The sequence below is a fragment of the Haematobia irritans genome, chromosome 4, assembly GCF_050003625.1.
Source record: "Haematobia irritans isolate KBUSLIRL chromosome 4, ASM5000362v1, whole genome shotgun sequence".
NCBI lineage: Eukaryota > Metazoa > Arthropoda > Insecta > Diptera > Muscidae > Haematobia > Haematobia irritans.
The window spans coordinates 23583197-23600526 of NC_134400.1; the positions used below are offsets into that span (position 1 = coordinate 23583197).

The 17330-nt window shown below is 27.0% G+C and overlaps 1 protein-coding gene across 9 annotated transcripts in view; it reads left to right on the plus strand.

The window, feature by feature from the left end:
• bru3 (CUGBP Elav-like family member bruno 3) overlaps positions 1 to 17330 on the plus strand; it is a 1184422-nt gene that overhangs the window by 256536 nt on the left and 910556 nt on the right. For all 9 annotated transcript variants that reach the window (XM_075304618.1, XM_075304620.1, XM_075304622.1 and 6 more), the window contains exon 2: positions 13777 to 13825. In XM_075304618.1, coding sequence (XP_075160733.1) covers positions 13777 to 13825 — 49 coding nt within the window. The remainder of the gene's footprint in view (positions 1 to 13776; positions 13826 to 17330) is intronic.

Below are 17330 nucleotides of genomic sequence, written 5' to 3' on the forward strand. Positions count from 1 at the left end.
AGTATATACATCCTGGGTCGTGGTGAAATTCTGAGTCGATCTAAGCATGTCCGTCCGTCCGTCCGTCCGTCTGTTGAAATCACGCTAACTTCCGAACGAAACAAGCTATCGACTTGAAACTTGGCACAAGTAGTTGTTATTGATGTAGGTCGAATGGTATTGCAAAATGGGCCATATCGGTCCACTTTTACGTATAGCCCCCATATAAACGGACCCCCAGATTTGGCTTGCGAAGCCTATAAGAGTAGCATATTTCATCCGATCTGGCTGAAATTTGGAACATGGTGTAAGTATTTGGTCTCTAACAACCATGCGAAAATTGGTCCATATCGGTCCATAATTATATATAGCCCCCATATAAACCGATCCCAGATTTGACCTCCGGAGCCTCTTAGAGGAGGTGGTGTTAGTATATGGTCTCTAACAACCGTACCAAAATTGGTCCATATCGGTCCATAATTATATATAGCCCCCATATAAACCGATCCCCACATTTTGTTTGTGGACCATCTAAGAGAGGCAAATTTCATCCGATCCGGTTGAAATTTGGTACCTGGTGTTTGGATATGGTTTTTAACAACCATGCAAAAATTGGTCCATATCGGTCCATAATTTTATATAGCCCCCATATAAACCGATCCCCAGATTTGATCTCCGGAGTCTCTTGCAGGAGCAAAGTTTATCCGATCCGGTTGAAATTTGGTACGTGGTGTTAGGATATGGTCTCTAACAACCATGCAAAAATTGGTCCATATCGGTCCATAATTTTATATAGCCCTCATATAAACCGATCCCCAGATTTGATCTCCGGAGTCTCTTGGAGAAGCAAAATTCATCCGATCCGCTTGAAATTTGCAACGTGGTGTTAGTATGTGGCCGCTAATAACCATGCCAAATTTGGTCCATATCGGTCTATAGTTATATATAGCCGATCCCCAGTCACACAAAAATTGGTTCATATCGGTTCATAATCATAGTTCCCACTCGAGCCAAAAATAATCTACCAAAAATTTTATTTCAATAGAAAATTTTGTCAAAGTGTTATTTCTATAGAATTTTTTGTCAAAATTTTATTTCTATAGAAAATTTTGACAAAATTTTATTTCTATAGACAATTTTGTCAAAATTTTATTTCTATAGACAAGTTTGTCCAAATTTTACTTCTATAGAAAATTTTGTCCAAATCTTATGTCTATAGAAAATTGTGTCAAAATTTAATTTCTATAGAAAATTTTGTCGAAATTTTATTTCTATAGAAAATTTTGTCAAAATTTTATTTCTATAGAAAACTTTGTACAAATCTTATTTCTATATAAATTATTGTCAAAATTTTAGTTCTATAGAAGATTTTGTCAAAATTTTATTTCTATAGAAAAATTTGTCAAATTTTTATTCCTATAGAAAATTTTGTCAAAATTTATATTCGGCAGAAAATTTTGTCAAAATTTTATTTCTGTAGAAAATTTTGTCCAAACTCTATTTCTACAGAAAATTTTGTCAAAATTGTATTTCTATATAAAATTTTGTCAACATTTTAATTCTATAGAAAATTTTGTTCAAATTTTATGTCTATAGAAAATTGTGTCAAAATTTTATTTCTATAGAAAATTTTGTCAAAATTTTATTTCTATAGAAAATTTTGTCCAAACTTTATTTCTACAAAAATTTTTTTGCAATATTTTATTTTTATAGAAAATTTTGTCAAAATTTTGTTTTTATGGAAAATTTTGTCCAAACTTTATTTCCACAGAAAATTTTGTCAAAATTGTATTTCTATATAAAATTTTGTCAAAATTTTAATTCTATGAGAAATGTTGTCCAAATTTTATTTCTATAGAAAATTTTGTCCAAATTTTATGTCTATAGAAAATTTATTAAAATTTCATTTCTTTAGAAAATTTTGTCCAAATTTTATGTCTATAGAAAATTTTGTCCACATTTTATGTCTATAGAAAATTGTGTCAAAATTTAATTTCTATAGAAAATTTTGTCAAAATTTAATTTCTATAGAAAATTTTGTCAAAATTTTATGTCTATAGAAAATTTATTAAAATTTCATTTCGTTAGAAAATTTTGTCAAAATTTTATTTCTATAGAAAATTTTCTCAAAATTTTAATTCTATAGAAAATTTTGTCCAAAATTTATTTCTACAGAAAATTTTGTCAAAATGTTATTTCTATAGAAAATTTTGTCAAAATTTTATTTCTATAGAAAATTTTGACAATTTTTTATTTCTATAGAAAATGTTGTCAAAATTTCATTTCTATAGAAAATTTTGTCAAAATTTCATTTCTATAGAAAATTTTGTCAAATTTTAATTTCTATAGAAAATTTTGTCAAATTTTAATTTCGGCAGAAAATTTTGTTAAAATTTTATTTCAATAGAAAATTTTGTCAAAATTTTATTTCTACACTGAAAAAAATATTGTCGTTAGGTCAAAGATCTCATGTCTTTAAAATACAAATGCAAATTTTGCTTACCATAGAAGACGCATTTCTCTAATATAATGTTTTTTCCTTGTCCAAAAGTCGATAAACTTTTCAATGGAGTCATATTGTCCTTATAATTAAGCGATTTGACTTAAAAATGGGTATCATAACATGAAAGAAAAAATGTTTGGGCTAAGGTCAACTTGACTTTAATAATTCAGAAAAGTTCTTTAAAATTAATGAAATTGTCTTTAAATGTGTTGTCTTTTTGCATTTTGACTACAAAGCAAAAACTCGTTCAAATATAGGACATGTTTTTCAAAACTTTATTTTAAAGAAGTTTTTTACTTGAAACATAGCATAATTTCTACTGGAAGTCGAGTCCTAATTTGGAAAACAAAGTTGCCGTTAACTCGTTTTTAAAGGACTTTGATAGCATATGAAGAAAAAAAGCTGAGAAAGCGAAAAATTAAAATTTGCTTCCTAGAAGCAAGTATACAAAACTCACATTTAAAAGAGAATTGTGTCTTAAAAGTATCCTTACTTGTATTCTCCGCTTCTTTGGCTCGGAATCAATACCAAAATTTTTAAAGTAAAGACAAAATCTTTGGAACCGGGTATGCTTTTTTTCAGTGTATAGAAAATTGAACTACCTTTTAGTTGTGAGGTCTCTTAATGTTTTTCTCTGTATAGCAAGTCTACGTATTGGCATTTTAAAATTTTAAGCTATTTTAAGTAAATTTAATTGATTTAACTCTCCTAAAAATATAATAACAAAGAACAAATTATTGACTATTATGGCCATCAAACAAAAACGCCAATACCATTTGCCTTAAATGCTATACCAGCATGCTACAACGCCAGAGAGTACTCGACAACCAATGGGAGAATCAATACCATGTCCTTGTACAGCTTAAATCCATATAGTGGTAATAGTATTAGTGATCGTTAAATAACATTACCCACAATTATAGCAAAGTAAATGGGACTACATGGCTATCAGACTTCAATGGAGTACAATGTATGCCATCCCAAAAATGATGATATTGATGGTGGAAGTAAGTAACACAGGATAATAGTCCTATGGACAACACAGAGCAATGGACAAATGTTTTTCGTAGCAAAACCAGAAAAAAAACACGTTGGCAAAAATGCTTTTAAAACTAAATGTAATCAAGCGTTTAAGTGCAATAATACAAAACAAAATTTTCCAATTTATTGAACGCCAACAGCCGAAGAGCAACGACATGGCAATAAATGGCATCAAAAACAAGTACACGGCAACCACACCAGCTACACTCCATGGACAAATTCTCCCTATGAAGGACTAATACCATTACCTAAGTTATATCCTGCTAAACAAATAATATATGTCCTCTGTTTTTGGTGCTCCATTGATGATGTCCATACGGGATGGCACAACGAAAAATCATCCACGACGAATGTTGGATGCAAACAAACCCTTTTCGATATTCTATACTCGTATGCAATTGCATCAATGTGAGATTTTATCCAGTGGCCGTTTTTGGCCATATATGTGAATGGTGACCATGTTCATCAATCATGTAAAACTTAATGCTCCTACACATTACGGTTAACAAGGATATGCACTTTAATGGATATTTCTATGTTAGATATTTTCCCTTATGTTAAATTTTCCAAAGGATATTTTTCAATAAAATTTTGTTTCATATAGAGAAAAATCAATGACATTTTATATTTAGGGGGAGAAAATCAAAGAGAAATTATTAACTAGTATTTGGTGCTTTTTTATTCAATTTTGTTTTATCAAAGTTTAATTAGTCTGTATATGCATTTTGGTGTGCAAAGTACAGGTCGCAGTTTAAGTCCGATAGTTTCTAATTTGACACAGGGTCTTACATCGGCTCAATGACAATTCCTACTGATTTTGGAAAAATTCGGCTCTGATTCATATATAGCTGCCATATATTTCCATAAAAATTAAATTGTTACAAAATTTTCCATAGAAATAAAATTTTGACGAAATTTTCTATAGAAATAAAATTTTGACGAAATTTTCTATAGACATAACATTTTGACAAAATTTTCTATAGAAATAAAATTTTGACAAAATTTTCTATAGAAATAACATTTTGACAAAATTTTGTATGGAAATAACATTTTCTTTAAAAATAAAATTTTGACAAAATTGTCTATAAAAATAAAATGTTGACAAAATTTTCTATAGAAATTAAATTTTCACACAATTTTCTACAGAAATGAAATTGTCACAAAATTTTCCATAGAAATGAAATTGTCACTAAATTTTCCATAGAAATACAATTTTGACGAGAATTTCTATAGAAATAAAATTTTAACAAAATTTTCTATAGAAATGTAATTTTGACAAAATTTTCTATATAAATAAAATTTTGACACAATTTTCTATAAAAACATTTTCGACAAAATTGTCTATAAAAATAAAATTTTGACAAAATTTTCTATAGAAATGAAATTTTGACAAAATTTTGTATAGAAATGGAATTTTGACAAAATTTTCTATAGAAATAATATGTTGACAAAATTTTCTATAGAAATTAAATTTTCACACAATTTTCTATAGAAATTAAATTGTGAAAAAATTTTCCATAGAAATAAAATTGTCACAAAATTTTCCATAGAAATAAAATTTTGGCGAGAATTTCTATAGAAATAAAATTTTAACAAATTTTTTTATAAAAATGTAATTTTGACAAAATTTTCTATAGAAATGTAATTTTTGACATAATTTTTTATAGAAATAAAATTTTGACAAAATTTTGTATAGAAATAAAATTTCGACAAAATTTTCTATAAAAATAAAATTTTGACATAATATTCTATAGAAATAAAATTTTGATATAATATTCTATATTTTGACTAAATTTTCGATAGAAATAAAATTTTGACAAAATATTCTATAGAAATAAAATTTTGACAGGATTTTTATAGAAATGAAATTTTAACAAAATTTTCTATAGAAATGTAATTTTGACCAAATTTTCTATATAAATAAAATGTTGACACAATTTTCTATAAAAAAAAAATTTCGACAAAATTGTCTATAAAAATAAAATTTTGACAAAATTTTCGATAGAAATAAAATATTGACAAAATTTACCATAGAAATAAAATTTTGACGAGATTTTCTATAGAAATAAATTTCTTATAGAAATAAAATTTTGACAAAATTTTCTATAGAAATAAAATTTTAACAAAATTTTTTGTAGAAATAAAATTTTGACATAATTTTCTATAGAAATAAAATTTTGACATAATTTAGTATAGAAATAAAATCTAAACAAACTTTTTTATAGAAATGAAATTTAATTATTTAATAAAATAATTAGAAATAAAATTTTGACATAACTTTCTATAGAAATAAAATTGTAACAAAATTTTCTGTAGAAATAAAATTTTGACATAATTTTCTATAGAAATAAAATTTTGACAAAATTTTCTATAGAAATAAAATTTTAACAAAATTTTTTGTAGAAATAAAATTTTGACATAACTTTCTATAGAAATAAAATTTTGACAAAATTTTCTATAGAAATAAAATTTTGACAAAATTTTCTATACAAATAAAATTTTGACATAATTTTTTATAGAAATAAAATTTTGACAAAATTTTCTATAGAAATAAAATTTTAACAAAATTTTTTGTAGAAATAAAATTTTGACAAAATTTTCTATAGAAATAAAATTTTGACAAAATTTTCTATACAAATAAAATTTTGACATAATTTTTTATAGAAATAAAATTTTGACAAAATTTTGTATAGAAATAAAATTTTGACAAAATTTTCTATAGAAATAAACTTTTGACAAAATTTTCTATAGAAATAAAATTTTGACAAAATTTTCTATACAAATAAAAGTTTGACATAATTTTTTATAGAAATAAAATTTTGACAAAATTTACTATAGAAATAAAATTTTAACAAAATTTTTTGTAGAAATAAAATTTTGACATAATTTTCTATAGAAATAAAATTTTGACAAAATTTTGTATAGAAATAAAATTTTGACAAAATTTTCTATACAAATAAAATTTTGACATAATTTTTTATAGAAATAAAATTTTGACAAAATTTTGTATAGAAATAAAATTTTGACAAAATTTTCTATAGAAATAAAATTTTGACAAAATTTTGTATAAAAATAAAATTTTGACAACATTTTCTATAGAAATAAAATTTTGACAAAATTTTCTATACAAATAAAATTTTGACATAATTTTTTATAGAAATAAAATTTTGACAAAATTTTCTATAAAAATATAATTTTAACAACATTTTCTGTAGAAATTGAGTTGTGACAAAATTGTGTATAGAAATCAAATTTTGACAAAATTTTCTATAGAAATGAAATTGTGAAAAAATTTTCTATAGAAATAAAATTTTGACAAATTTTTCTATAGAAATAAAATTTTGACATAATTTACTATAGAAATAAAATTTTAAAAATATTTTCAATCGAAATGAAATTTTAACAAAGTTTTCTATAGGAATAAAATTTTGACAAAATTATCTATAAAAATAAAATTTTGACAAAATTTTCTATAGAAATAAATTTTTAACAAAATTTTCGATACAAATAAAATTTTGACATTTTTTTTCTATAGTATTAAAATTTTGACATATCTTTCTATATATATAAAATTTTGTCAAAATGTGCTATAGAAATGAAATTGTGACAAAATTTTCTATAGAAATAAAATGGTTTTGTTGTTTTTGATTTCAGCTTAAAACCATGCATTGACTAAACTACAAGTGTAGCTTAACCAACAGAGGAAAATAATGTTTGTCAAATTTATGTGGGCAAAGCCCTATAGACTGCAAGATGGTTGGATGGACGCACGTTTCGGAATTACCACATTCCTCATCAGCATCCTCTACTTGCAGCAAAACTATCAACCAATTACCAGAATAAATTCAGTCAGTTCACTAAACCCAAAGTGAACCACACTTGAATCTTCCGAAAAATGGTTTATGATAGCCGGCTTTTGCCGAAATAAATTTGTATATACATATTTCTTTTCCTTTGCCACTGTCAAATCATCGATTTGAGTGCAGTTGGCAGGGTTTATTTTGAGCCTGCTTCTTCTTACTTCATTCGTTTTGTTTTGTTATTGTTGGTTTGTACTTCAATGATATTTCTTGTTTTGAACTCAGCTTAAAAACAATTGCGTTGACTAAACTACAAGAGTAGCTTAATCAACAGATCCCGATCTAAACTAAAAACTACGAAAGTTTACCTTTGCCAGCAATGATAAATATGTCTAATTAGGCCTGTGGAGATTGGTATGTGGCATTTTCATTTTCTTTTTTTCTATATCTTAATAAGACCAATTCCTTAATCTTCATGTCAAATATGGTCGTATTAAAATTGTAATAATATGTAAGATATATTTTATGTCATGTTTAAAGAATTTTTTTCCCTAATATTATCTGTATTGCGTGTCCTAGAATTTAGATTGCATAAACCTTCCTTCTTTTTTGTGAAAAATCAGGGAAGTCTAATAGTAATGAAGCGAATGTTAACTCTAGCCATGCTTCTATTGGCAACGGCAAATACCATGTCAATGACTTTTGCTACATTTTGGTCACCAGGACCTCCATAGGCTGTAGCTTATTCATTATGCATTAAATGTAAATGTGCGTTAAATGTTGTCCAATCATTAACATAATTGAATTACAAACATGGCAGAGTATCAGCCAAGTAACACCATTTGGTTCACGAAATTGTATAATGGCATAGACAGGGGGTCTTGTTGAGTTTGTGTGTGTGTGACGCATTATTTTAGTACACAGAAAAAAGGGTGTTTTATAAAATATTTCAGTGTATGCTTGATGGGGCCAAAATTCCTACATTATATACGTATCTTGAGAGGAAAATATTTTATATTTTTTGTATGTGTACTTTTCCAATTTTTAATTTTTGGCGCAATTTTACATGAAGGCATAATTTTTCGATAAATTCGGCGAAAGTTAAAAAAAATCCCTAACCGACTATTTCACACTTCTCTTTGCCTGACTTTTGTATACTTAGCGAAAATTCTTGCTTCTTAGGCTCAAGATCAATGCCAAAATAATTAAAATAACGACAACAAGTATATACGGCCGAAAGTACGATTAGGCCGATCGTATAGCCTTATATAGCCTTTACCATGGATTGAGTAGAAAGTTATACTAAATTTTAGTAACTAAAGACTGACATCCAGAATGGAATTACTTGGACTGTGGTAACACTTGGAGGTATCTTGAAACTTCTTAACATTGTCTACTAACTTGTATAGGAGTCCGTATAGGGTCTATGTTAGATACGAGTAAAAATTGCGGAATAACATTTTTATAAGTCAATTTAGAACTTGATGAGCTTATGTCTAAAAACAAGTATATACGGCCGTATGTTCGGCCAGGGCGAAGCTTATGTACCCTCCATCATGGATTGCGTAGAAACTTCATCTAAACACTGCCATCCACAATCGAATTACTTAAGTTGCGGTAACGCTTGCCGATGGCTAGGTTTCTTAAAACCTTCTAACACCATCTTCTAAATTGTATGTAAGTCCATACGTGGTATATATTAAATCAAAAAAGATCGATCCAATACGTATATAATTCAATTTGACAAAGTAGACATAAAATTTTGACAACATTTTCTACAGAAATAAAATTTTAACAAAATTTTCTATAGAAATAAAATTTTCACAAAATTGTCTATAGAAATAAAAATTTTGACAAAATTTTCTATAGAAAGAAAATTTTGACAAAAATTTCTACAGAAATAAAATTTTAACAAAATTTTCTATAGAAATAAACTTTTGACAAAATTTTCTATAGAAATAAAATCTTGGTTGGTTTTTTTTTGGCTGGAGTGGCAACCATGATTATGAACCGAATAAAATTTGAACAAAATTTTCTATAGAAATAAAATTTTGACAAAATTGTCTATAGAAATAAAATTTTGAAAAAGATGAAAATTTTATTATGAACCGAATAAAATTTTAACAACATTTTCTCTAGAAATAAAATGTTGACAAAATTTTCTATAGAAATGAAATTTTGACAAAATTTTCTATAGAAATAAAATTTTGGTAGATTATTTTTGGCTCTAGTGGCAACCATGATTATGAACCGATATGGACCAATTTTTGTGTGATTGGACCAATTTTGGTATGGTTGTTAGCGACCATATACTAACACCACGTTCCTAATTTGAACCGGATCGGATGAATTTTGCTCCTCCAAGAGGCTCCGGAGGTCAAATCTGGAGAATGTTTTATATGGGGGCTATATATAATTATGGACCGATATGGACCAATTCTGGCACGGTTGTTAAAGATCATATACTAACACCACGTTCCAAATTACAACCGGATTGGATGAAATTTGCTTCTCTTGGAGACTTCGCAAGCCAAATCTGGGGATCGGTTTATATGGGGGCTATATATAATTATGAACCGATGTGGACCAATTTTTGCATGATTGTTAGAGACCATATACCAACACCATGTACCAAATTTCAGCCGGATCGGATGAAATATGCTTCTCTTAGAGGCTCCACAAGCCAAATCTGGGGATCGGTTTATATGGGGGCTATATATAATTAAGGACCGATATAGACCAATTTTTGCGTGGTTGTTAGAGGCCATATACCAACATCATGTACCAAATTTCAGCCGGATCGGATGAAATTTTCTTCTCTTTGAGGCTCCGCAAGCCAAATCTGGGGAGCGGTTTATATGGGGACTATATATAATTATGGACCGATGTGAACCAATTTTTGCATGGCTGTTAGAGATCATATACCAACACCATGTACCAAATTTCAGCCGGATAGGATGAAATATGTTTCTGTTAGAGGCTGCAGAAGCCAAACCTGAGGGTCCCTTTATATGGGGGCTATACGTAAAAGTGGACCGATATGGCCCATTTTCAATACCATCCGACCTACATCGATAACAACTACTTGTGCCAAGTTTTAAGTCGATAGCTTGTTTCGTTCGGAAGTTAGCGTGATTTCAACAGACGGACGGACGGACGGACATGCTTAGATCGACTCAGAATTTCACCACGACCAAGAATATATATACTTTATGGGGTCTTAGAGCAATATTTCGATGTGTTACAAACGGAATGACAAAGTTAATATACCCCCATCCTATGATGGAGGGTATAACAATTATCGGCTGTGTAAAGCATTTTAAACAAGTAAGGAAAGTCTAAAGTCGGGCGGGGCCGACTATATTATACCCTGCACCACTTTGTAGATCTAAATTTTCGATACCATATCACATCCGTCAAATGTGTTGGGTGCTATATATAAAGGTTTGTCCCAAATACATACATTTAAATATCACTCGATTTGGACAGAATTTGATAGACTTTTACAAAATCTATAGACTCAAAATTTTATGTTGGCTAATCCATCAGGGTGGAACACAATTTTAGTAAAAAAATATGGGAAACATTTAAATCTGAAGCAATTTTAAGGAAACTTCGCAAAAGTTCATTTATGATTTATCGCTCGATATATATGTGTTAGAAGTTTAGGAAAATTAGAGTCAGTTTTACAACTTTTCGACTAAGCAGTGGCGATTTTACAAGGAAAATGTTGGTATTTTGACCATTTTTGTCGAAATCAGAAAAACATATATATGGGAGCTATATCTAAATCTTAACCGATTTCAACCAAATTTGGCAGGCATAGCTACAATGCTAATTCTACTCCATGTGCAAAATTTCAACTAAATCGGAGCAAAAAATTGGCCTCTGTGGTCATATGAGTGTAAATCGGGCGAAAGCTATATATGGGAGCTATATATAAATCTGAACCGATTTCAATCAAATTTGGCACGCATAGCTAGAATGCTAAATCTACTCCCTGTGCAAAATTTCAACTAAATTGGGCCAAAACTCGGGCTTCTGGGGCCATATAAGTCCATATCGGGCGAAAAATATATATGGAAGCTATATCTAAATCTGAACCGATTTCAATCAAATTTAGCACACATGAATATACTACCAATTGTGCTCCTTGTGCAAAATTTCAAGCTAATCGGGATAAAACTCTGGCTTCTGGGTCCATATAAGTGCATATCGGGCGAAAGATATATATGGGAGCTATATCTAAATCTGAATCGATTTCAACCAAATTTGGCACGCATAGCTACAATGCTAAACCTACTCCTTGTGCAAAATTTCCACTAAATCGGAGCAAAAAATTGATCTCTGTGATCATATGAGTGTAAATCGGGCGAAAGCTATATATGGGAGCTATATATAAATCTGAACCGATTTCAATCAAATTTGGCACGCATAGCTAGAATGCTAAATCTACTCCCTGTGCAAAATTTCAACCACATTGGGTCAAAACTCTAGCTTTTAGGACCATATTAGTCCATATCGGGCGAAAGATATATATGGGAGCTATATCTAAATCTGAACCGATTTCAATCAAATTTTGCACACTTGACTATACTACTAATTGTACTCCTAGTGCAAAATTTCAACCAAATTCGGCCAAATATCTGGCTTCTGGGGCCATATAAGTCCATATCGGGCGAAAGATATATATGGGAGCTATATCTAAATCTGAACCGATCAAATCAAATTTTGCACACTTGACTATACGTCTAGGTGTTATGCTAATATAAAATGTCAAGCAAATCCGTATAAAACTCTGTCTGCTGGGTCCATATTAGTCCATATCGGGCGAAAGATATATATGGGAGCTATATCTAAATCTGAACCGATTTCAATAAAATTTGGCACACTTGACTATAGTACTAATTGTTCTTATTGTGCAAAATTTTAAGCAAATTAGGGTAAAACTCTAGCTTCTGGGGCCATATAAGTCCATATCTGGCGAAATATATATATGGGAGCTATATCTAAATCTGAACCGATTTCTTCCAAAATCAATGGGGATCTATTCTGAGCCAAAACACATACTTGTGCCAAATTTGAAGTCGATTGGACTAAAACTGCGACCTAGACTTTGATTACAAAAATGTGTTCACGGACAGACGGACTGACGGACAGACGGACATCGCTATATCGACTCAGGAACCCACCCTGAGCATTTTTGCCAAAGACACCATGTGTCTATCTCGTCTCCTTCTGGGTGTTGCAAACATATGCACTAACTTATAATACCCTGTTCCACAGTGTGGAGCAGGGTATAAAAATCTCTTGTATTGCATTTAAACTCCGTCTAACACAGATCTGAAATGGTATAGCACCAGCGATGTAAAAAAAAAGTCATAATAAAACGATTTTCTGACAGGAATGAAATAGAAGACAAGGTAAAAATTGAATCCATAAGTTTCTATTTCTAAGGCGGTCAAACCAAAAAAATTACACAACTCACACAAAAATATTTACCATAGTGAATCATCGCCTCATTTATACATCACTCAAGACAGAGGACTATAACTATCAATACATGACACGCATTTGGACATGAGATGTAAATAAGTTACAACAAAACCATAGGCACTCTCACTCTAGTTCTCGCTCTCTCTCTCTTCATTTTGTGTGATTATCCTTAATTGGCTTCCTTGTTCAAATGAAAATAGAAATACAATGAATGAATTTCAAGTGCCATGAATATCTAATGAATGTCCATGTCATTCGATTTCATTGATTTATCCATCACTGACTCTCTGGTATAAGTCCTCTCTGTCTCTCCCTCTCCCACTCATTCTCATATGGGATATTACTCACCCACATGAATAAAGACACATCACGCAAAGTAACCAATTTGCAGTGATTTCTTTTTCTTTTATTACACATGTTTGTTGTTGTGGTCTTAACATAAAATGTAGTATATTTTTAGGATGGCCTATTGATATATGCTTGGGTTGTAAATATAGGATATAGGAGGCAACCTATTTGTTGCCTTCAACGGCACTCACAATAGAAACAATTGAAACCCTTTTTTATTTCGTATTTGGACATCAATACAATTTCGTCCATGGAGAGAACTGTAAATTTGTAGCAATCATTGTTAATAAATTATTCAAGACACAAAGGCATGAAACCACAAAAAAACTGACAATGAAATGCCCAAGAACAAAAAACGAAATGAACTAGAATTACCTAAACTATTTCCGTTTAACTTTAAGAAACTTCAATAACAATCAATTTTATGGTTATAGAGGTATTACCTTTTATAGTTAACTATGTACTTACACAAATACTTGATCACATTCTCCAAAATAAAGGGGATTTATTGTTTGGGATTTGATTTCATATTCAAAGAATTTCTATGCGCCCATTTATTTCGAATGTCTACTAATTTTCTTTTATTCTTTGTTTTGTATTTATTTATAGATGAACCGCGCTTTACAGCTAAAGCCAGCTGAAAGTGAAGGACGCAGCGGTAAGTTGCCTTAGTGCCCTAGTTGTATTTAAACTGTTAAAACAAAAATATATAAGTAAATTTGTATATAAATATTACGAAATATTATTTAATCTTAATTTTAGCTGATATAAATTTTCAACGTATTTTACTGTACTACTTTAAAAACGTCGTGCCCTATAAAAAATAAACAATTTTTCAGTTTTTGAATATTTAAGGATGTCTTTTCTTTACAAATTTAAGAATGCAAATATCGAAAAAGTAAAATTTGGACATGTTTTGAAAATAAGTATCGAGCAATTTAGATGACCAGTGCATGCCACAGTTGGTAGAATACAGAATATAGATATACAATTTTATCCAAATTTTGTATAGCAGCAAATTGCTCAATTTTCTATAGAAATAAAATTTTGACAAAATCTTTGTAGAAAAGATAAAATTTTAACAAAATTTTCCATAGAAAAAACAAAAAAAAAAATATTGACAAAATTTTCCATGGAAATAAAATATTGACAAAATGTTTTTAACAAAATTTTCTATAGAAATAAAATTTTGTATAGAAATAAAATTTTGACAAAATTTTCTATAGAAATAAAATTTTGACAAAATTTTCTATAGAAATAAAATTTTGCCAAAATGTTCTTTAGAAAACAAAAGCTTTGACAAAATTTACTTTAGAAATAAAATTTTGACAAAATTTCCAATAAAAATAAAATTTTGAGAAAATTTTCTATAGAAAAAAAATTTTGACAAAATTTTGTATACAAATAAAATTTTGACAAAATTTTCTATAGAAATAAAATTTTGAGAAAATTTCCCATAGAAATAAAATTTTAACAAAATTTCTCATGGGAATTAAATTTTGACAAAATTTCCAATAGAAATAAAATTTTGACAAAATTTCCAATAGAAATAAAATTTTGACAAAATTTCCAATAGAAATAAAATCTTGACAAAATTTTCTATAGAAATAAAATTTTGACAAAATTTTCTATAGAAATAAAATTTTGAGAAAATTTCCCATAGAAATAAAATTTTAACAAAATTTCCCATAGGAATTAAATTTTGACAAAATTTCCAATCGAAATAAAATTTTGACAAAATTTTCTATAGAAATAAAATTTTAACAAAATGCTCTTTAGAAAACAAAAGCTTTGACAAAATTTTTTTAGAAATAAAATTTTGACAAAATTTTCTTTAGAAATAAAATTTTGACAAAATTTTCTATAGAACTAAAATTTTGATAAAATTGTCTATAAAAATCAAATTTTGACAAAATTTTCGATATAAATAAAATTTTGACAAAATTTTGTATAGATATAAAATTTTGACAAAATTTCCAAAAGAAATAAAATTTTGACAAATTTTTCTACAGAAATAAAATTTTAACAAAATTTTCTATAGAAATAAAATTTTTACAAATTGTCTATAGAAATACAATTTTGACAAAATTTTCTATAGAAACAAATTTTTTACAAAATGTTCTTTAGAAAACAAAAGCTTTGACAAAATTTTCCTTTAAAATTTTGACAAAATTTTCTATAAAAATAAAATTTTGAGAAAATTTTCTATAGAAATAAAATATTGACAAAATTTTGTATACAAATAAAATTTTGACAAAATTTCCAATAGGAATAAAATTTTGAGAAAATTTCCCATAGAAATAAAATTTTAACAAAATTTCTCATAGGAATTAAATTTTGACAAAATTTTCAATAGAAATAAAATTTTGACAAAATTTTCTATAGAAATAAAATTTTGACAAAATTTTCAATAGAACTTAAATTTTGATAAAATTTTCTATAGAAATCAAATTTTGACAAAATTTTCGACATAAATAAAATTTTGACAAAATTTCCCATAGAAATAAAATTTTAACAAAATTTCTCATAGAAATAAAATTTTGACAAAATTTTCTATAGAAATAAAATTTTTACAAAATTTCCTATAGGAATAAAATTTTGAGAAAATTTCCCATAGAAATAAAATTTTAACAAAATTTCTCATAGGAATTAAATTTTGACAAAATTTCCAATAGAAATACAATTTTGACAAAATTTTCGATATAAATAAAATTTGGACAAAATTTTGTATATATATAAAATTTTGACAAAATTTCCAATAGAAATAAAATTTTGACAAAATTTTCTATAGAAAAAAAATTCTGACAAATTTTTCTATAGAAATAAAATTTTAACAAAATTTCTCATAGGAATTAAATTTTGACAACATTTCCAATAGAAATAAAATTTGACAAAATTTTCTATAGAAATAAAATTTTCACAAAATTTTCTATAGAAATAAAATTTTGAGAAAATTTCCCATAGAAATAAAATTTTAACAAAATTTCCCATAAAAATAAAATTTTGAAAAAATTTTCTTTTGAAATAAATTTTTGTCAAAATTTTGCATAGAAATAAAATTTTGACAACATTTTCTATAGAAATAAATTTTTAACTAAATTTTGTATAGAAATAAAATGTTGACATTTTCTGTAGAAATAAAATTTTGACAAAATTTTCTATAGAAATAAAATTTTGACAAAATTTTCTAAGGAAATAAAATTTTAACAAAATGTTCTTTAGAAAACAAAAGCTTTGACAAAATTTTTTTTAGAAATAAAATTTTGACAAAATTTTCTATAAAAAAATAAAATTTTGAGAAAATTTTCTATAGAAATAAAATGTTGACAAAATTTTGTATACAAATAAAATTTTGACAAAATTTCCAATAGAAATAAAATTTTGACAAAATTTCCAATAGAAAAAAAAAAATTGACAAAATTTTCAATAGAAATAAAATTTTGACAAAATTTTGTATAGATATAAAATTTTGACAAAATTTTCTGTAGAAAAAAATGTTGACAAAATTTTCTGTAGAAAAAATTTTTGACAAATTTTTCTACAGAAATAAAATTTTAACAAAATGTTCTTTCGAAAACAAAAGCTTTGAAAAAAAATTTTATAGAACATAAATTTTGATAAAATTTTCTTTAGAAATAAAATTTTGACAAAATTTCCAATAGAAATAAAATCTTGACAAAATTTTCTATAGAAATACAATTTTGACAAAATTTCCTATAGGAATAAAATTTTGAGAAAATTTCCCATAGAAATAAAATTTTAACAAAATTTCCCATAGAAATAAAATTTTAACAAAATTTCTCATAGGAATTAAATTTTGACAAAATTTTCTATAGAACTAAAATTTTGATAAAAATTTTCTATAGAAATAAGATTTTGACAAAATTTTCTATAAAAATAACAGTTTGACAAAATTTTCTATAAAAATAAAATTTTGACAATATTTTCTATAGAAATAAATTTTTGACAAGATTTCCCACAGAAATAAAATTTTGAGAAAATTTTTTATAGACATAAAATTTTGACAAAATTTTGCATAGAAATAAAATTTTGAAAAAAATTTTCTTCAAAATTTTCACAAGGAGTATATTTTATAGCATTGTCAAATGTGCCAAATTTTGCTGAAGTCGGTTCAGATTAAATACAATAAAATTTCTTGATTG